The sequence below is a fragment of the Acomys russatus genome, chromosome 28 (genome assembly GCF_903995435.1).
Source record: "Acomys russatus chromosome 28, mAcoRus1.1, whole genome shotgun sequence".
In the NCBI taxonomy this organism is placed as follows: domain Eukaryota; kingdom Metazoa; phylum Chordata; class Mammalia; order Rodentia; family Muridae; genus Acomys; species Acomys russatus.
The window spans coordinates 35,395,584-35,416,163 of NC_067164.1; the positions used below are offsets into that span (position 1 = coordinate 35,395,584).

At 50.9% G+C, this 20,580-nt stretch overlaps 3 protein-coding genes across 3 annotated transcripts; 2 read left to right on the top strand and 1 right to left on the bottom strand.

The window, feature by feature from the left end:
* Positions 1 to 1,476: 1,476 nt before the first annotated feature.
* Eef1akmt3 (EEF1A lysine methyltransferase 3) lies at positions 1,477 to 10,911 on the bottom strand. Its single transcript, XM_051170601.1, has 3 exons — positions 10,222 to 10,911; positions 9,979 to 10,090; positions 1,477 to 1,976 (listed from the first exon to the last, which is right to left on the bottom strand). Exons 1-3 carry the CDS (start codon positions 10,396 to 10,398, stop codon positions 1,567 to 1,569), a joined length of 699 nt encoding a protein of 232 aa, XP_051026558.1. The 5' UTR covers positions 10,399 to 10,911; the 3' UTR covers positions 1,477 to 1,566.
* Positions 10,893 to 14,187, top strand: Mettl1 (methyltransferase 1, tRNA methylguanosine). Its single transcript, XM_051170531.1, is given in 7 exon segments — positions 10,893 to 11,077; positions 11,945 to 12,108; positions 13,121 to 13,305; positions 13,401 to 13,514; positions 13,688 to 13,789; positions 13,937 to 14,062; positions 14,064 to 14,187. Coding segments are annotated over 7 exon segments (900 nt in total). The 3' UTR covers positions 14,088 to 14,187.
* Positions 14,188 to 16,556: 2,369 nt separating this feature from the next.
* Positions 16,557 to 20,580, top strand: LOC127210728 (25-hydroxyvitamin D-1 alpha hydroxylase, mitochondrial). The gene is made up of 9 exons (XM_051170469.1): positions 16,557 to 16,766; positions 17,366 to 17,556; positions 17,998 to 18,200; positions 18,288 to 18,488; positions 18,597 to 18,769; positions 18,968 to 19,140; positions 19,325 to 19,403; positions 19,946 to 20,143; positions 20,467 to 20,580. The coding sequence occupies exons 1-9, from the start codon at positions 16,572 to 16,574 to the stop codon at positions 20,578 to 20,580; spliced, it is 1,527 nt and encodes a 508-aa protein (XP_051026426.1). The 5' UTR covers positions 16,557 to 16,571.

The following is a 20,580-nucleotide window of genomic DNA, read 5'->3' on the forward strand; positions in this document are numbered from 1 at the left end:
AGTGTGTCTATTGGTGAGGAGATAACAATCAGGTAAGACAACAGAAGACTCCCTAAACAGTTAAAAGATCTCCCGACAAGCAAAATCACATCCAAACAGAAAGCTCAGGAAAAGGGGGATTTTCCCCCTCAGATGCAAAAAGTGAGTTTTGACAGGGAGCGTCAGGAAGGGAAGTTGGTAATGGTGGCATAGAATTAGCGAACAAAGAGTGGCAAAGTTTGCAATCTGGCTAGAAGCGCAATACAAACAGAGCAGGAAACGCGGGTCGTCTGGGGGCATGCGTGTGCAGGCTGAGAACCAAGCAGAGACGTTTGTCCTGGCAGTAGATGCTAATTAGAGCAGGTTTGGGGAGATGGCAGGAGCTTGAGGAGTGGCTTGGAGGTTAAGAAAATGTTGGCAGACACCCCGAAGATGGTTTGACTAAAACCGGAAGGAAAAAGAGCCCTCACCAGACTGCTCCAGAGGCAAAGATGCAAGACAAGACAAATTAAGAAGGAAAAACTGAACTTGGAAGGAAAAAGCAGAGTAGATCAGAAGAATCCAGAATTTGGTACAACATGATGTCTGTGATCAGGTCTTGAACTTTGCGAAGGATGAAGAAGGTACAGCCTAAAGGGACAGTACTGCTGCTTGTCCCCAGGCTCAGGGATAGGAGGACTTGTCCTAGCAACAGTCTTATTTCAGCAGGCAAGAAACAGGTACTCAGGGGCATCTTGGTAGCCATCCCTCTGGATAGCTAAATGTTTGGAGATGCAGGACAGATAATTAATGCTCATTTTCCCCTTAAAAAATATCAAAGAATCTGATTTTTAAAAGTCCATTCTGAGCCGGGCCTGGTGGCGCACGCCTTTAATCCCAGCACTCGGGAGGCAGAGGCAGGTGGATCACTGTGAGTTCAAGGCCAGCCTGGTCTACAAAGCGAGTCCATGATGGCCGAGGCTACACAGAGAAACCCTGTCTCAAAAAAACCAAAAAAAAAAAAAAAAAAAAAAAAAAAGTCCATTCTGCAGAGCTGGGGAGATGGCTCAGAGGTTAAAAGCACTGACTGCTCCTCCAGAGGTCCTGAGTTCAATTCCCAGCAACCACGCGGTGGCTCACAACCATCTATAATGAGATCTGGTGCCCCCTTCTGGCCCGCAGGTGTACATGAAGGCAGAGCGCTGTATTCATAATAATAATAATAATAAATAAATGAATCTTTAAACAATAATAATAAAAGTCCATTCTGCTAAAGAACTAAAAGTGACCAAATGGCCAGTGACAATCTCTCTGCAGCCACTATCTGTACCCCGCTACCCTCCCTTACTCCTGAGTACCTTCTCCTCCTGTGTACCCTGAATACCTTTTCCTCCTGTGACGACGAGTGCTAGGCACCTTCTTTGTGCCTTAAGCTCAATGTTTCTAGGGCTCTGCCATTCTTAATGAGCAGTCTGCATTTCCCAAGAACTACTAGAGAAAACAAAGGGAATAGGAAAGAGAGAAGACAAGAGATCCGTGCTTTTCTTTTGGTCCTGACGTCTACAGCTCTGGAGACATGGCATTCCTCCATTGAGACAGGCGCTGAGGTCAGCAGGAGGGGCGCTGCCCACTGGGCCTCACTGCCCTGTGCCTGGCCCTATAGATGTTTACATTCACGTCCTCGTCCCTCTGGGCCAGCTCCAGTTGGAAGTGCCGGGGCAGGACATGCTGGAAAAAGCTCTCCGTCCCATGTCCCTCCCTCATCGTGGAGGCCAGATAGATGGTGCCCTGGGGCCCGCACAGGTGTTGGAGGGTCCCCAACAGCAGTGGGAAGGTCGGTTCCAGGTACACGATGTCTGCCCCCAGCACCAAGTCATAGTTTCCAGGAAAGGCATGCTGGTCGATTCCCCAGGACAAGGCACACACCTGAGCGCGGCCTCCGGATGGCACATTAGCATGGACGTTATCCTGGATCTGCTCTAGGGCCAGTGGTAAGTCAGTGATGGTAACGTCCCCCCCTGAGGGAGAGCAAGGAAGAGAAATCCAAGTCAGAGGGACCATGACAAGAAAGGGCTCATGACGACTCCGCCTGGTGGCTCCAGAGACCTTAAGGCCTCATGTCTTGACAGCCGAAGTCCGCACTTTGGCTTCTGGTTGCCCTGACCTCAGTGTCACCCGTGCCACTCTCGTTACTCTGCATTCTACAACATTCACCTTCTCTCTGAGATAATCTTCAACCTCTCTCGCCGACACACAACAACCAGATGTCAGCAAAAGCCCGGGCAAGACCAAGCTGGGCACGAGCTCTACCAACCCCCACCCATACACACACACACACACACAAACTCAGAAGACGTGACCTCGGCAGAGCCCAAAAGGACAAGCACACGTTAGTCAGGTGAGCCTCTCCGAGCAGGGAATAGAGTGTGCAAGCGCCCAGCAGGCAAAGGGCATGGCATAGTTAAGCCACGCTCCAGAGCAGTGGTTTTCAACCCGTGGGTCGCGACCCCAGCAGACCGTCGGGAAAACACAGGGGTTTACAATTACAATTCATAACAGAAGAAAAATTACAGCTATGAAGTAGCAACAAATGTAATTTTGTGGTTGGGGGGGTCACCACAGCATAAGGAACCGTATAAGGGGGTCACAGAATGAGAAAGGCTGAGAACCGCTGGTCTAGAGGATGTAAAAATTGACTAAAACAAGGACTATTGCCCGCTAAAAGTCAGGCTCGATAGAGTGAGATCACACGCGAGGCCAGCGTTCTGCAAGAGCTGCATTCCCAGTCCAAGAAATGGGTTTGAAGAGCGGAGTCTGAGCTGAGGACAGTGGGCATTTCAGAACACTTCCTCACACAACGAACAAACGTGGGACTGAGGGCTTTCTAGATGCTCGGGGTACAACAGGAGGCAAAACAAAACTGCAGCCTCCTGGCACAGAAACGACGTCCCGACAGTGACTCCCTCGCCGGCAGCGTGGCTATCGTACGGGAATAAGGTCTCACTCACTCATCCTCACCACAGCACCAAGTGCTGTAAAACAGAGGGCTCAGTGACTGAGAGCCCCAGCACCATGTGGTTGCTGGAATTGAACTCAGGACCTCTGGAAGAGCAGTCAGTGCTCCTAACCTCTGAGCCATCTGTCCAGCCCTCACAAAGTGCTCTTTTGACCTCCACATGCATGCCATGACAAATGCATTCCCCTCAATAAACAACTGTAATTTGCTTTGGTTTTTCAAAACAGGGTTTCTTTGTGTAGCCTTGGTGGTTCTGAAACTTGCTCTGTAGAGCAGGCTGGCCTCAAACTCATAGACACCTGCCTGCCTCTGCCTCCCAAATTCTGGGATTAAAGTTGTGTGCCACCACTGCCCCAACCCAAATGGATTATTTGTTTGTTTGTTTTTATTAAAAAAAAAAGAACAATAGCAAGAAAAGATTATATGACCAAGAGAAATAAACTATTCAGGCATGGTGGTACCTAACCTGTGATCACAGAATGTGGGAAGCTGAGGCAGGAAGATCATCTGGAGCTACATGGCAAGACACATTGTCACCAAACCAAATATAAACAGGGCCTGTGGGTCACAGCTATAGTCCTGGCACTGGGAGGCGGAAGCAAGAATATTAGGAGTTGACAGTCAACCAGAGTTACACTAGACCTTGCCTCAAAAAAGAAAACAAGCCAGGTGGTGGTGGCCCATGCCTTTAATCCCAGCACTCGGGAGGCAGAGACAGATGGATCGCTGTGAGTTCGAGGCCAGCCTGGTCTACAAAGTTAGTCCCAGACAGCCAAGGCTACACAGAGAAACCCTGTCTCAGAAAAAAGAAAAAAAAAAAAAAAAAAAGAAAAAAAAAAAAAAAAAAAAAGAAAGAAAGAAAAAGAAAAACCAAAACAACAACAACAAACAAAACAAAAAAAAATCCAAACCAAAGCAAATGAAATAAGACATGCAATACAGTGCGTGCTACAGTGAGGCACCAACAGAGCAAGGGGAAGAACCTTTGCAGGGTGAAGCTGTGGAGCGCACTTTTACCAGGTGCTTGGGAAACCCTCACTAAGCACATTTCACTTGGAAAAGACCTGAAGGCAGCAATGGAGCAAACCATGCGGCTCTCCCAGGCTAAAGTCTACCAGACTCCAGGTCAGCAGCCACAGAGACCTTGTGGCAGAGCTGTGCCTGGCAGCTATGAAGAGCAGCGGGAGCGGGAGGCACAGGAGCCAGATCCTATGACGTGGGAAGACAGGGCCAGGCCTGCACATACTAACTCAGGACTTAGGAGAAGCACTTTGATTGCTGTGACAAAAAATTCATGGGGGAGCCGGGTGGTGCTGAAGCATCATGCCTTTAATCCCAGCATTTGGGAGGCAGAGGCAGATGGATTGCTGTGAGTGTGAGGCCAGCCTCATCTACAAAGTGAGTCCAGGACAGCCAAAGCTACACAGAGAAACCCTGTCTTGAAAACAAAAACAAAACCAAAAAAATCAAGGGGGCTGGGAAGAAGGCTCAGCAGTTAAGAGCACTGGCTGTTCTTGCAGAGGACCCGGGTTCAATTCCCAGCCCCCACACAGTAGCTCACAGCCATCTGTAACTCCTGTTCCAGGGGATCCAGGTCCTCTTCTGAACTCTTCAGGTACCAGGATCTCATGTGCTACACACATGCAGACAGAACACATACACACACACATGTGCACACACACACACACACACACACACACACACACAAATAAATACTCACAGAAACAAAAAACTGCAGAAAGGCAAAGACAGAACTGGTGAGACTGGTCAGGAGGCAACTCCAAGGACCAAGAGAAGAGATGATAAAACTAAGAAGTAATCAAACCCTTCATAGATGCTGAAGGTGTGGCCAACATCAGTGAACTGATTTCTCTCTCTCTCTCTCTCTCTCTCTCTCTCTCTCTCTCTCTCTCTCTCTCACACACACACACACACACACACACACACACACACACACACACACACACACAAAATGGGGGAAATTTTGGATTAAAGAGGGTTTTTGAACACTTGGCCTAACTCAGGCCAAATTGCCCACTGTGTAAGTGACGAGGGCTTTGAGAGAGGCAGACTCGGAAATGAGAGTGTGATTTCATTCGTGAGCAAAGTTTGAAATGCCTGTCAGACAATCACACGAGGGTACCGAGTAGAAGGTGGGTTATGCAAACAAGCCTTAATATAGACCGAGGGCATCATGGCCCTCACCATCACAAGGACAACCACAGGCGCAGCGTGGTGGGCCTCTCAGGAGCAAGAACAGCCAGGAAAAAAGAAGGGGTCAAAGGCCGCTCCCGAGTGCTGGGGCACTCAGTTTCTCTTGAAGGGATAAAAGGGAATCAACAAAAAAGAATGGAAAAGTGTGCCAGGAATGTAGGGGAAGCCAGAAATGTGTTGGCCCAGAAAGCAAAGGACATTTCAAGGAGATGGGAGTGTCATTGTCAAACGCTAAGTCAACTGCAGTCAAATTGACTCCTGGGTTCAAAGCATGGGGATAGGGGCTGGAGAGATGGCTCAGCAGTTAAGAGCACTGGCTGCTCTTCCAGAGGTCCAGAGTTCAATTCCCAGCAACCACATGGTGGCTCACAACCATCTCTAATGTGCTCTGGTGCCCTCTTCTGTATGCATAATAATAAATAAATAAATCTTTTAAAAAATAAAACAACAACAACAACAAAACAAAAACAAAAAAAACAAACAAAAAACAAAACAAAACATAGGGTTGGAAATGAAGTTCACAATCCCAGCTGGAGCCTCCAAGGGGAGGAGACATGGAGGGAGTGAAACCTACCCCAATTGATTGAGAAAAAACTAGAATGAGGAACTACAAACAGTGACATTAACATGGGTGTATTCTCTCCTGAGCAGAGAAATGACTTAGGAGATGTAGGATCACACACACACACACACACACACACACACACACGGCATTTCAGCATAGTTATGTATGTTTGCATCATATGCACATCTATACACCATCTATACACAGTCTGTATAGATAGATAATTGATTGATAGATGACTGATAGATGATAGGTAGGTAGGTAGGTAGGTAGATATAGGTATGTGATGATAGACAGACAGACAGAATGTACCTATTACCCAGAGAGAAACAAATACTACTGAAGAGATAAGAGACATGTTTCACCAGGCAATGGTGACACATGCCTTTAGTACCAGCACTCAGGAGGCAGAGCCAGGTGGATCTCTGGTCTACAAAGCAAGTCCAGGACAACCAGGGCTACACAGAGAAACCCTGTCTCAAAAAACCAAGAGAGAGAGAGAGAGAGTGTGGGGGGAGAGAAGGTGTCCTGGCACAGTTTGATGAATAAGAAACAGATGTCGGATGGGTGTGGTAGCACACACCTATAATCCCAGCACTCGGGAGGCAGAGCCAGGCAGATCTCTGTGAGTTCGAGGCCAGCCTGGTCTACAGAGTGAGCCTGGGACAGCCAAGGCTACACAGAGAAACCCTGTCTCAAAAAATAACAACAAGCCGGGCATGGTGGCACACGCCTTTAATCCCCGCACTCGGGAGGCAGAGGCAGGCGGATTGCTGTGAGTTCGAGGCCAGACTGGTCTACAAAGTGAGTCCAGGATGGCCAAGGCTACACAGAGGAAACCCTGTCTCGAAAAAAAAAAACAACAACAACAAAAAACAACAACAACAACAACCAAACAAACAAAAAAACCAAAAAGCAAAAAGAAAGAAACAGATGTCTAGGAGAGAGGAAGAATAAATGAGCAAAGGAAAAGTGACAACCTAGTTGGGTAACACAAAAACCTGAGCTCAATGAAAACTAGCATAAAATGAATGTAGTTAGCACAATTGTGTGAATACTAAGAAGGCTTGAGCCAGCCTGGGTAGTCATGGTGGTGGTGGTAGTGTTTATGCGTGTATGTGGTGTGTGTGTGGTGTGGTGTGTGTATGTGTGTATGTGGTGTGTGTGGTATGTGTGTGGTGTGGTGTGTGTGTGTGTGTGTGTGTGTGTGTGTGTGTGTGTGTATGTGAAGCCTTCTTTTGGAAGGGCAGCTCAGCATTGCAATGGAGAGTACACTTGCATTAACCAGGTAAGACTGTTTCAAGCAGAAAGTGCAGTCCCCACAAAGTCCTTCAGGGAGGAGACAAAGCAAATGTGCAGAGCAATCAGAGGGCTAACAGACACACAAGGAGAACAGGAAGTGGGGAGGCACAGAAAGAGACCAGAGAGGCAGGCAGGCCATCGGAAGCCATGTTACAGGGATAGCCATAAGAACCCATAGAGGGGTGGGTATGATAATGACGAGAGCCACATTTTGAAAAAGCCATTCTAAGCTGGGCATGGTGGCGCACGCCTTTAATCCCAGCACTCGGGAGGCAGAGGCAGGCGGATTGATGTGAGTTCGAGGCCAGCCTGGTCTACAAAGCAAGTCCAGGACAGCCAAGGCTGCACAGAGAAACCCTGTCTCAAAAAACAAAAACAAAAACAAAACAAAAAACAAAACAAAACAAAAAAACAGAAAAAGCCATTCTGATTGTAGAGTGGTGTGAGCCAGGATCGAGGTGGGGACCAGAACTCAAAGCAAGAAGACCAACCAGTCTGACTACTTATTACAGTCTGAGCAAGTGTTAGTGTTGGCTCAGGCTGGGGCTCCAGGAATGGAGTCAAGAAAACAGAAGGAGCCAGACAGTGGTGTCGCATACCTTTAATCCCAGCACTTGGGAAGCAGAAGCAGGCGGATTGATGTGAGTTCGAGGCCAGCCTGGTCTACAAAGTGAGTCCAGGACAGCCAAGGCTACACAGAGAAACCCTGTCTTGAAAAACAAAAAACAAGCAAAAAAAATCTAAGAGGTTTTTAGGAGGTAAAACCCACAGGACAGGAAGGGTGTGAGCATGGAAAGCAGGCATGTGACAAGGTACTTGCCTATGTTCCCCACCAGGCGAATGAAAGCCTGAGGGAGACACAGGCTTGGTAAGGGACGATGACAGTGTCAGTTCAGGAGTGCTAACCTTTCTCAGGCTTCAGGGAAGCCTGAAGATGCTTAGGAAAAGCAGGACAAGAATCAGTAGTGGACTAACTAAATATGGTGGGACGAGCAAGGAGGGGGGCAAGGGGCGGTTGTGTGAGTGTTAAGAAGGCAGGGCCAGGGAGAGATGGCTCAGTGGTTAAGAGCACTGCTCTTCCAGAAGTCCTGAGTTCAATTCCCAGCAACCACATGGTGGCTCACAACTATCTATGATGAGATCTGGTGCCCTTTTCTGGTGTACAGGTGTACATGCAGTCAGAACACTGTATAAAAAATAATAAATAAATCTTGACAAAGAGGAGGAGGAGGCAGGGCCAGCTGATTCTGGGACACACAGTAAGAGAATAAATTACACCCAGATTTTGGGTTTGGCAACTAAACACTGCATAAAAGAGAAACAGCTGGCCTGACAGTAAATAAAGGCATGTGTTCACACAGACACACACACATGTACACACATACACACGGGCACGTGCCTGCACGCGCTTCCCCTTCCCGCCCTTCCTCCCTGAGACAGGCTCTTACTAGGTAGTCCAGGCTGGCCCTGACCTTACAGCTGTCCTCCTGCCTCTGCCTCCTGAGTGCTGGGATTACAGGCGTGCATCAGCACCCTTGGCTTCTTTCCTTGTGATGGAACTTGCTGGCTCTCATTCATCCACCTTCCTCCTCTGTCAGGGTAGCTCGCCAGAGCACGCCCATGCCACACACCTCACTATCATGTATGTGCACAGCATCTTCCCACAGTCTTCCTCCCTAGACCACACATTCCTCAGACAGAGGAAAGCTCTCTTTTTTATTTTTAATTTTTGGTTTTGGTTTTTCTTTCTTTCTAAGACTTATTTATTATGTGCACTGTACATCTGCAGGCAAGAAGAGGGCATCAGATCACATTATAGATGGTTGTGAGCCACCATGTGGTTGCTGGGAATTGAATTCAGGACCTGTGGAAGAGCAGTCAGTGCTCTTAACCTCTGAGCTGTCTCCCCAGCCCTGGTTTTGGTTTTTTGAGACAGGGCTTCTCTGTGTAGCCCTGGCTGTCCTGGACTGGTTTTGTAGACCAGGCTGGCCTCGAACTCACAGTGATCTGCCTGCCTCCCGTGTGCTGGGATTAAAGGCGTGCACCACCACATCTGGCTGAAATCCTTCTTATCTGATGTCAAATCCTCAGTCCTCAGAATGACTCTTGGCACACAGAGCATGTATGATTGAATGACCAGAAGGATAAATGTCTGCCTCTGCAAGGACTTCCTTTAATGTGACCTAGTTCTGTCTCTGTAAACAGGGACATCCTGGTTTGTATGACTTAGAGCACAAGGTAAAGAATTTTTTATTTTTTTTGCTCAAAGTGAAGCATAGTTTTTCTGGCTCTTTCCCAAGTCTCAGCTGTTTAATTACCAACCCTATAGCTAGAATGAATATGGATTCACACCCTAGTGCTCCAAAATTCATAATCTTGTTTCTTCTAGCAATAAACACCGAAGGCTGTATTGCAGTTTGAGGGCACACACCTGTAATTCCAGCACTTGGAAAATTAAGGCTGGAGAAGCAGGAATTCAAGGCTAACCTTTCCGTAATGACTTTTAGGCCAGCCTGCACAATAGAGCATGTCTCAACCAGACCCCAGTCCCCCCCCCCCCCCCACACACACACAGAAGGAAGGAAGGAAGAAAGAAAGAAAGAAAAAAGAAAGAAAGTTTAAGAGGCCCTAACATAACGAAGGTACAAAGAGGCCCAGGTCTCTCCTCAAGAATAGCCATATAAGCATTTTAAGGAAGAGCGTCCCCAGCATTTTCCACAGAATCCCTATCTGATTTGTTTTAGCCACCCTCAAAACAACTATCCTGGGTGTTCTGAACGCCAACCAGCCTCGCAGAGGAGTAGAGGTTTGTTAAAAACCAAGAAAGGAGCTGAGTTCAAAAGCCCTACCCATCCGGAGCAGTCCACGTAGTAACTTCACTCTCTAGCTCCTCCTCCTCCCACCTCAACCCCAGCTCACGTACCCTGTAGCGCCGCCAGGATTCCCACGATGCCTGTCCCCGCGCCGAGTTCGATCACCTTTTTGCCTCGAAAATCCACATTTTGGCTCTCGAAATAGTTACACAAGCTCAGAGCCTATGACGGGGTGGGGGGGAGGGGAGGAAGAGAAAGTGGGAAACTGTCACGACGATAGCTCCATATGGGAGGGGTGAGGTCCGAGGACTGGACCTCTCAGGGTCCCTCACTTTGGGCAGCCCACTCCTCACCGCATCCCACACGCGCGCTGCCACCCCAAGGCGCGACCCAAAGTTCTGCGTGATGCTCAGCTCGTGCCCACAGAAGTAGAACCTGCTGCTCTCCGAGTAAGAGTCGGTGAAGAGCCCGACCTCGCGTGGGAACACGGATTCAGGCTCTGGTTCGGGATCCGGGCGGGAGCTGGCCATCAGGCTGATCGAGCACCCGGGCACCCCCACCAGCGCTCAGATCCGAGTCCTCGGAGGGGTTGAGGCTGGGGGACTGCCAGCCATATGGGCTGCTCCCAGGCACCGGGCTCCGCCTCCCCAGCTCACCCTCCTTCCTCCAGCTGGACTTCCTACAGATGGATGGGGATGGCCCCCCGAACCCGGGTCCCTGGCGCACAGAGAACAGGACGCGCGCAGCTTCACATAGGCCAGACCCGGCTGACTTTGGTTCAAGACACCAGGAGAGAAAAGAAATGAGGCTTGATTGTACTGTCAGAGGCGGGTCCCTCACATCCCGCTCACCTGTGGGGCTCACAGGTGCCTGTAGGCATTTGGGAACCCAGACAGTGCAGAAGCGAGGCAGGAGAGGAGGCGGGGTGCCTGGAACTGGCCTTGCCGCAAGGCTGGGGACAAGCAGATCGCAGGGCTCTCTCCCACCGGCTCCCCCCAGGGTCCTCTTCTTACGGCTCAGCGGAATGGGCGCCTGGTTCTTTAAGGGGCGGGGCCTGCTGGCAGCCCACGAGTGCGTCATCATCTTGCGCCCGAAGCCTCCACGTGGCTCGTGTGGCATCATGGCGGGAGCCGAGGCCCCCCAGCCGCAGAAGCGCTACTACAGGCAGCGCGCCCACTCTAACCCCATGGCGGACCATACGCTGCACTAGTGAGCGACCGCGCGGGATATGGGAGGGAGGGAGGAAGGGCGGGCGGGCGCACGCAGCCGCCTGGGAAGGCGGCCGTGCTGGGACCCGAGCTAGGACTTGAGATGGACCTGGGAGGATCGTCCGGATGACACGTCAGTTGATGATGGGTTGGGTTGGGGAGATTTGGCAGAAAGCGGAGTAGACCGTCGGGAAGAGGTCATGGCGTTGTAGACTTTGCGTGGACTTGCCAACCAGATCTAGGATGAGGGGGAAAAGTTATTGCAGACGCTAAAAAGAAGAAGCGAAAGCAAGCTGTCATTTCCGTTTTGTTTGCTTTGTGATTTCTAGACAGTGTTTCTCTGTGTAGCCCTAGTTGTCCAGGGACTCACTTTATAGTTCAAGCTGACCTCGAGATCGGCCTGCTTCTGCCTCCCGATCGATGGGATTAAAGGCCGCCACACCCTCTCCTATTTTGCTTTTTCTATTTATAAAAATAAATAAATAACTAAACATATACTCTCTTGGTCACTTCTTGCTCTATCCTCTCCACACAAAATACACAAAGCCGTGGCCCTGATTCTGAAGGCAGTCAGTCTGTGGGAGAGAGAAAACTTGGGTCCCGAAAAGGAGAACTACCTGACACATCAGTACCCAGAAGAAGAGCTTGGTAGATCAGTTGCCATAGCCTCATGATGGGGCTGTGATTCACACCCTAAGAGCCAGGGGACTTTCCATATGCCTTCTAGACACTGCACGATGGCCCACAGCTGCAGCATTTTTGAGAAACCTACCATCGCCCTCCCTCCCCTCCCTTCCCCAAGCACGTCTGCCATGGTGTATCCCAGCAGTCCAGTAGTGTGTCTCATCTCCTATCTTCTTTCCAATAGCCCTGTGAAGCCTGAGGAGATGGACTGGGCTGAGCTTTACCCAGAGTTCTTTGCTCCGCTTACTCAAAACAAGAGCCATGACGATCCAAAGGATGAAAAAGAAAAGCGATCTGGGCCCCAGGTGGAATTTGCAGACATAGGCTGTGGCTATGGTGGTTTGTTAGGTAATGCCCGGCCCTTTCCCTGGGTTCTGCCATCTCAGCAGGTTGGAGGCGGCCATAGTTGACCTTTCCTCCTGGGACTAAACGCCAGTGACATCAGTGTGGAGAGCCACCACCTTTTTTCTACTCTGGGTCTGTGTGGCCTTTGTCCTGGAGAAGGGAGAGGGCTGCCTCAACTGTTTCTTAGAACCTGGGTTGTTCTGTCTGGCTCCAGGCCCTACATGAGCCATTTGGCCTGCCTTGTGCTGGGTCAGTGAGCCGGTCAGCACAAGCGTCAGAGATGGTCCACTGTGGCCACTGATCCTGAACTGTCTTTCTTGGGGATTCCACCACCTTCCCTCTCCTGCCCTTCTTGTTTTGGGGTTCCTGTTACATTGTCTCTGTTTTCCAGAGCATGCATGCCAAGCTACTGGCCTACTCTTGTATCTTCCCCTAGAGAGATAACAGTGTAACAGAGAAGAGGGGGCATGATTCCTGGAAACTGAAGACTCGGAGCTCAAGTCCCAGCTTTCTGCTTTGTTAGTTCTGACCCACCCTGTTTCCCCACCTTCGCAGTCTACCAGAGACTGTTATGATACAGTGGCCACTGTGAAAGCAAATGCAGACTGAACCTGTAGCTCCCGCCCTTTTATTCTAGTCTTTGCTGTTTATTTTATTTTGGGTTTTTGTTTGTTTGTTTGTCTTTTGGGTTTTGTTTTGCTTTGGTTTTTTTTTGTTTTTTGAGACAGGGTTTCACTATGCAGCCCGATCTGGTCTGGAGCTTCCTATATAGATCAGGCAGATCTTGAACTCACAGAGCTCTGCCTGCCTCGGCACCCACCCCCCCCCACCCCCGTGCCCCACTTCCAATTCTTAGGATTAAAGGCATGAGCCACCACAGCCTTGTTTCCTTCAGGGGTATCGCCGCCCACCCTTGACTTAGATATCTACAAATGTAAACTGTTTGCCTGTGTTAACTTCTTTGTACTTCCTCAAAACATGACACCGATGATCCCACTGATCTTTCTTTCCCCAGTGGCACTGTCACCGCTCTTTCCAGACACCCTGATTCTGGGTCTGGAGATTCGAGTGAAGGTATCAGACTATGTACAAGACAGGATTCGGGCCCTACGCGCAACCCCTGGAGGCGGGTTCCAGAACATTGCCTGTCTCCGCAGTAACGCCATGAAGCACCTCCCTAATTTCTTCCGCAAGGGCCAGGTGCAGGATGGGGAGCAGCCAGGGTGGGTGAGGCAGGTGGAAGGCAGAAGCCGGGCTTCACAAGCAATCCTGTTGGCCTTGCGTCTGTCCCACAGCTGGCGAAGATGTTCTTCCTGTTTCCCGACCCACATTTTAAGCGAACGAAGCATAAATGGCGAGTCATCAGCCCCACTCTTCTGGCCGAGTATGCCTACGTGCTGAGAGTCGGGGTGAGTCGGGAAGGAAGGTGGTGTGAGTACGCTACCCAGGGCCTCTTCACTGTGACTTTAATCGTGAGGTGGGGGTGGGGTGAGAGGCACGTTTAGGCGGTGGGTCTATCATTCTTGTCACCTCATTGCTCGGCTGCCGGCAGCCCCTTTCTAGAATGATGCTGCTTGTACAGGGCCTGGTATACACCGTCACCGATGTGCTGGAACTGCACGACTGGATGTGCACCCATTTCGAAGAGCACCCACTGTTTGAACGTGTGCCTTTGGAAGAACTAGTAAGTAAGACACCGGAGGGAAACTGCAAGAGTGCGGGTCCATTCAGAGTGACCCTCCAGTCCTTGAACTTACCTTAGAGCCAGAAGGATGGGAGCCTCCTGGCCCTGAGGCAGTTTGAATGGCAAGCAGGGACCTTCTTTCTGCAGAGTGAAGACCCCATTGTGGGACATCTAGGCACTTCAACTGAGGAAGGAAAGAAAGTTTTACGCAATGGAGGAAAGAATTTCCCAGCCATCTTCCGAAGGATACAGGATCCTATCCTCCAGGGAATGAACCCCCAATCCCGCCCTGCCTTAGCCGGACCCCTCTCCTAGTGATTGGGAAACAGACCAGCTTCCCATCCCAGGCCTTCCCAGACTGGCGGGGCTGTGAGGCCACGATCTCTCCAAGAATTGGGGTGCACCTGTGTTCTTCCCTAGCACTGACTTCTTGTCTTTTTGCTCCTCCACCGTCAGAAGAAAGTAGACGAAGCTGACTGAGAAGGTCAGAGGACCTTGGACCAGAGGGAGTGCTTGGAAGGGTGTGGGTATTTTGTTCGCCCTCAGCACTTTGTCCTCTTGGTGGGGTTTTTCTCTAGCTGGAGTGAAGCCTGCAGTGCCCCACTGTCTTAGGCTGTGTGTTTGGCTCGGGCTGCCCTCCACTATGTTTACCTTGCAGTCCTGGGGAGAATGTGTGTGTGTGTGTGTGTGTGTGTGTGTGTGTGTGTGTGTGTGTGTGTGTGTGTGTGTGTGTGTGTGTGTGTGTGTGTGCACGCGCCCACGTGCCTTTTCCCAGCTGCTCCTTGCTTACCATCTGACCTGGGCAATCTGTTGCTGTCTCTGTAGAGTCTCTAGAGGGCGAGAGGGCAGAGAAGGGTCTCTACCATGTTGGACTTTGATTCCAGGATCTCCAAGCTGACTGACCCAGCATAGTAGTGCCTATTGAGGGGAGGGTGGGAGGAGGAGGAGAGAAGGCAGAGGAGCAGGAGATGGGCTGGAAAATTCCTTTTTAAAGAAGTATTTTTAGCCAGGCGTGGTCGTGCACACCTTTAATCCCGACAGAGGCAGAGGCAGGCAGATTGCTGTGAGTTCCAGGTCAGCCTGGTCTACAAAGTGAGTCCAGGACAGCCAAGGCTACACAGAGAAACCCTGTCTCAAAACAAAACAAAAGAATTATTTTTTGCCAGGTGCAATGGCACATACCTGAAATCCCTGTATTTGGGGAGGCAGAGGCAGGCAGGTCTCTGAATTTGAGGCCAGCCCAGTCTACAAAGTGAGTAAGTGCTTGCACGTATGTATGTATGGGCACCACATATAAACCTGGTGCCCTTCGGGGCCAGAAATGGAAGTTGGTTCCCCTGGAACTAGATTACAGATAGTTGTGAGCTGTCATGTGAGTGCTGGGACCTGAAGCCTGTACCTCTGGAAGAGCAGCCAGTGCTCTCCGGCCACTAACCTGGAGGACTCTGCAGCTGAAAGCAGTAAGAGGCTGCTGACCACAGGGTGCCTTAAGGATGGCAGGTCAGCTTGGGATTCCGAGTATGCTCTTAGACTTCATTCTAGCCAGAGATAGGAGCTCAAGCTTATCTACTTTGGTGAAGAAGAAAAAAAAAAAAAGAACAAGAAAAAAAAAACAAACACCAAAACCCCTCCTTTGTATCATTATTTGCATTTGTCTGTGGGTAGGAGGTGAGAGTACATACAAGGGCATGCATGAAGGTAGGAGGACAGGTCAATGGAGCCAGTTTTCATTTTTCACCGATTGGGCCCCTGGGATCAAACTCAGTCCATCAGGCTTGGTGTCAAGTGCATTTCTCTGCCAAACCACCTTGTGGACCTAAAACACTCCTTCATCTCTGTCCCTCAAACCCTAGTCCCCATGTCTGAAAGGAGGGGGATCCTTGAGGAAGGGACTCCTTCCCCTGAAACAAAGATGGAGTCTGGAGAGAGGACTTGGAAAAAAGGCACTCAGTCTTCTTCCAGAGGACCCGAAACAAATTCCCAGCAACCAAGATGGGTGGCTCACAACTTCTTATGATTCTAGTTCCAGGAGACTCAGTGTCCTCTCCTGGACTCTGGGCAGCTGCTATTGTGTGTTCATGCACACACAAGTACCCCTATACACATACACACATAGAAGAGTACTTGCTGCTCTTGTAGGGAACCTGGGTCCAGTTCCAGCACTCGATGGCTCACATCCAGGGGACCCAACTCCCTCTTCTGACATCCACTGGGATGCCCATAAATAACTACAATACAAAAGAAAGTCTGAAGGTGAAGAGGCTAGTGCCATGTTAACGCCCTGCTGTGTTCCCTTGTGTTATAGCCCTGGGAGAAAAGGTGCAGCTAGTGCCTGTTAGTCCCCACAGCAGAGAAGGGACAATCCAAGACTATGGGAACAGCTTAAACTGCATCTTCTACCTAGTTTCCATTCAGGGGGTGATGGAGAGTTCACAAGAAGGGGTCTGGAGGGACTTGGCTCCCAAGGGAAGGGGTGGGCACATCAGGTACTGGCTCCTGAAATCATACAGAGTAAGCTTTCCCAGGGAGGGCATTACTGCCAGGAGTGTGAGCCCGCCTGTGGGGGGCGGGGGTCGTTGCAACTTGAGACCCAAGAGGCAGGGAGTCTGCCCCGCCTACTGTTCCTGGGTACTGAACAGCACATTCCACTCTGCAAAAGGATTGGCTGAAGAGCTTGGCAGGGGCGTCTTCAGCTCCAGGACCAAATGGTTATATAGGGCTTCAGGCAAGTACAAAAGATGCTCTGGAGAAGCGTTCTTGAGCAGACTCCCTAGACATAAACATGACCTGGGCGGTCAAGCTCGCCTCTAGGGTGTACCATGGACTCCACCTGCCTCCACAGCTGGATGCCTCACTGGCTTCCAGAGGCACTGACTCCGTTCTCCGGAGTTTGTCTGACATCCCTGGGCCCTCCGTGCCATGCTTCCTGGCTGAACTGTTCTGCAAAGGGGGCCTGTCCAGGCTTCATGAGCTGCAGGTAAGAGGGGGGCAGTCCTTGCCATTGGTAAGACTGAAGTGCAAGAACTGGCTTTAATGCCAGAAAGGACCACTGTGAAGAACAGGGAGGAGGGCTAGTGAGGATGGGTACCTGTGGATTATAAAAGCTCACTGGGACTAGAGAAGGCTCTACTGCCGGGGAGTCTGTACCACACCCGGCAAATGCATGGACTCTGACTTTATGGGCAGGAAACCCTGTAGGTCCAGCACAGGAGTGCGGGAGGAGTGAGAGCGCTGCTGTCCTACAGATCTCGCTTGCAGCTGCGCGTTCCCTTTCTTTTACTGGAAGCTCTTGAAGTGCGCCCAGAAGAGGAGCCTTAAAGGAACTGCTTCCCCTTAGATAGAGCCAGATAACTAACGAGAAATCCTGAAGTCCGCTCTATGCAAAGTTCTGTTTCGCCATCCCCTCTCAAGCTTTCATGGGATGGAAGAAAAAGTTAGCCACATTGGGGCTGTACGCTAGCCTGGCACCGGAAAAGCTCCCCTTTTCTCAAGCCTATATACCCTTGGCCTTGGTACTAGCTAAACTGCGAGTCACTCGCCCAGGTGTTCAAACGTCCTCTGCGCTGGTTCTCTCAGGTGCAGGGCGCCGCGCGCTACGGGCCAATATGGTCCGCCAGCTTCGGGACACTTCGCACAGTGTATGTGGCCTCCCCTACACTTGTGGAGCAGCTCCTGCGACAAGAGAGTCCTTGTCCAGAGCGCTGCAGCTTCTCATCTTGGGCAGAGCATCGTCGCCGCCACCAGCGGGCTCGCGGATTGCTAACGGCGTGAGTCGACCCCTGAGCCCCAGTTCCCCATCCCTGGCCCAACCCCTACATCCAGCTAAATCGGGCTTGGTGGGAGGTCCGCAGTTTCCATCAACCTTCTGGCATCTCCTGGTTCTCCAATCTGTACTCAGTCCAAACTTAGTCTGTACTCTAGTCCAAACTCAAGTAGAGCCAAGTCTTCACGCCCCACCCTTAAGACCAGAATCCTACGAATCCGTGAGACAGGCAAAGGTACTAGCACTTGGATGTACGCATCTGTGACTCAGCTTACCCTGGAACCCACTCCCATGCCTGGGCAGGAAATGAGTAAAGAGGAAGGGAGATGGGCAAAGTCAGGAGCCGGTTTCCACACCCCCAGGGAGCAGATGCAATACCTCTGGTCACCCTACCTTTCTCCACACACGCTCACATTACTCATGAGGCTTCTCTGCACCCGGGCAGTGATGGGGAAGAATGGCAGAGACTCCGAAGTCTCCTGGCCCCGCTACTCCTCCGGCCGCAAGCAGTCGCCCGCTATGCTGGGAGCCTGGACAACGTAGTCCGTGACCTTGTGCGAAGACTAAGGCGCCAGCGGGGACGTGGCTCTGGGCCACCTGGCCTTGTTCTGGACGTGGCGGGAGAGTTTTACAAATTCGGCCTAGAAGGTGGGTCCTTAAAACCGAGTTAGGGACAGGTGTAAGTGGCTCCACGTCCTAGACTCCCGATGACTGACTGCGCCCCCTTTCGGCTAGGCATAGGCGCGGTATTGCTGGGTTCGCGTCTGGGCTGTCTGGAGGCTGAAGTCCCTCCGGACACAGAGACCTTCATCCATGCTGTGGGCTCTGTGTTTGTGTCTACACTCTTGACCATGGCAATGCCCAGCTGGCTGCACCGCCTTATACCCGGACCCTGGGCCCGCCTCTGCCGAGACTGGGATCAGATGTTTGCCTTTGGTGAGGCACAGAAGTGTGTGGTGGGGGGGGTGGAGATCCTGGGGTATCTCCAGGATATCTCCTGGGCTGCACCAGGGTAGTGAGGCATCAGTGTGCCTTCCTTCTCAGCCCAGAGGCACGTGGAACAGCGAGAAAGCGAAGCAGGCACGAGGAACCAGGGAAAGCCTGAGAAGAATGTGCCGTCTGGGCATCACTTAACCCACTTCCTTTTTCGGGAAAAGTTGTCTGTCCAGTCTGTTGTGGGGAATGTGACAGAGCTACTACTGGCTGGAGTGGACACGGTGAGGTTCTCTCTGTACTGGTCCCACTTCAGAGTGTAGTGTCCCTGTCCCTCTGTCTGTTCCTCCGTGCCTGTCCTGTCGACGTCATGCCCCACCCACACCACCCCCAGGCTTAGCCTTAGTAACTATTTGGTCCCCGAGGACCTCTTCCCTTTGCTGCCCCATGTCTAACATCTCAGATCTCACCTGTTCCCTCAGGTATCCAATACCCTGTCCTGGACGCTCTATGAGCTCTCCCGGCACCCAGAAGTCCAGTCTGCACTCCACTCTGAGATCACAGCTGCTGCCGGCCCTGGCTCCTGTGCCTACCCACAAGCCACTGCTCTGGCCCAGCTGCCCCTGTTGAAGGCTGTAATCAAGGAAGTGTTAAGGTGAGGGAGAAAGAAAGCAAGAACTAGGGGGAGAAAAATGCTAGAGGAGAGCTGGGGAAGCTGGCAGCTGAGGAAGCAGTGAGAGAGGGGGAACTGGCACTCTACTCCTGAGTTTGACGGTAGACACGAGGAGGATGAGGAGCATGTTCTCCAGCCTCCTAAGTCCATCTGTTTTGTGACCTAGATTGTACCCTGTGGTACCTGGGAATTCCCGGGTTCCAGACAGAGACATCTGCGTAGGTGACTATATTATCCCTCCAAAGGTGAGTAAACCCTGCTGCTAAGCCACTCCTTACCACCATGCGCTCAAGGCATTCTCTCACATTCCCCAAAGCCTTTCAACACCCCCTCCCCTAATGAGCTGGAAAAGAAAGGTTCTTTCTTTCTTTCTTTGGGTTTTTGAGACAAGGTTTCTCTGTGTAGCCTTGGCTATCCTGGACTTGCTCTGTAGACCAGGCTGGCCTGGAACTCACAGCGATCCACCTGCCTCTGCCTCCCGAGTGCTGGGATTAAAGGCGCGCACCACCACTGCCCGACCGAAAACAAAGTTCTTTACCACAGACCAGGGCATAGTTTTAAACTAAGCCACAGACCCTCTTCTTCAATTTCTCCATCCTTCATTCTTGGGCTCAAACTGGTAACTCTGAGCTTTGGAGGGGGGGTGAGGGGCAAGAGTGCTGAAATAAGGTCCCGCTATACAGCCTAGGTTGGCCTTGAACTCACAACCCTCCTGCCTCTGCTTTCTGAGGGCCGGAATTGCAAGGGTGGCTACTGAACTGACAAGCTTGCTTTTATTTCCCACCAGACGCTGGTCTCCCTGTGTCACTATGCCACTTCAAGGGACCCTGCCCAGTTTCCAGAGCCAAACTCTTTTAATCCAGCTCGATGGCTGGGACAGGGTCCCGCCCCCCACCCATTTGCATCTCTTCCTTTTGGCTTTGGCAAACGCAGTTGCATAGGGAGGCGCCTGGCAGAGCTTGAACTACAAATGGCTTTGACCCAAGTAAGTGATCTAGAACTTATACCATCCCCTGACTGGAAAGGCCCAATAAGCATGGGTCATCTTGACCTGTTGCAAACATAGCAAAACATCAGGACTCAGTGGATATCCCATTGAGAACCCTATTATAGGCCTGGAGTATAAGCTAAGGTATTTGAACTATCATTTCCCCTTCCAATCTCTCCTACCCTGGCAGACCAAGAAGTCCCTTACTGACCATAGATGCCATCCCAACAATGGCCATTCTGATGCTAATAATGTTCTTTGCCAATCAAGGTCCTATTTGAGACCCATCCATAGTGACAACCTTCTTCCTCCCTCTCCAGATCTTGACCCATTTTGAGGTACTGCCTGAGCCAGGTGCTCTCCCAATCAAACCTATGACTCGGACTGTCCTGGTGCCTGAGAGGAGCATCAACTTACAGTTTGTGGACAGATAG

What these genes read in the sequence shown, in the direction of transcription:
- Eef1akmt3 (XM_051170601.1), bottom strand. Translation starts at nt 10,398, where the DNA reads ATGGCCAGCTCCCGCCCGGATCCCGAACCAGAGCCTGAATCCGTGTTC. An exon ending in CAGCGCGCGTGTGGGATGCG is followed by an intron (nt 10,091 to 10,221) that starts GTGAGGAGTGGG and finishes ACCCCGTCATAG; the next exon opens with GCTCTGAGCTTGTGTAACTA. An exon ending in AATCCTGGCGGCGCTACAGG is followed by an intron (nt 1,977 to 9,978) that starts GTACGTGAGCTG and finishes GCTCTCCCTCAG; the next exon opens with GGGGGGACGTTACCATCACT.
- LOC127210728 (XM_051170469.1), top strand. Translation starts at nt 16,572, where the DNA reads ATGACCTGGGCGGTCAAGCTCGCCTCTAGGGTGTACCATGGACTCCAC. An exon ending in GCTCGCGGATTGCTAACGGC is followed by an intron (nt 17,557 to 17,997) that starts GTGAGTCGACCC and finishes GCACCCGGGCAG; the next exon opens with TGATGGGGAAGAATGGCAGA. An exon ending in TACTGGCTGGAGTGGACACG is followed by an intron (nt 18,770 to 18,967) that starts GTGAGGTTCTCT and finishes CTGTTCCCTCAG; the next exon opens with GTATCCAATACCCTGTCCTG.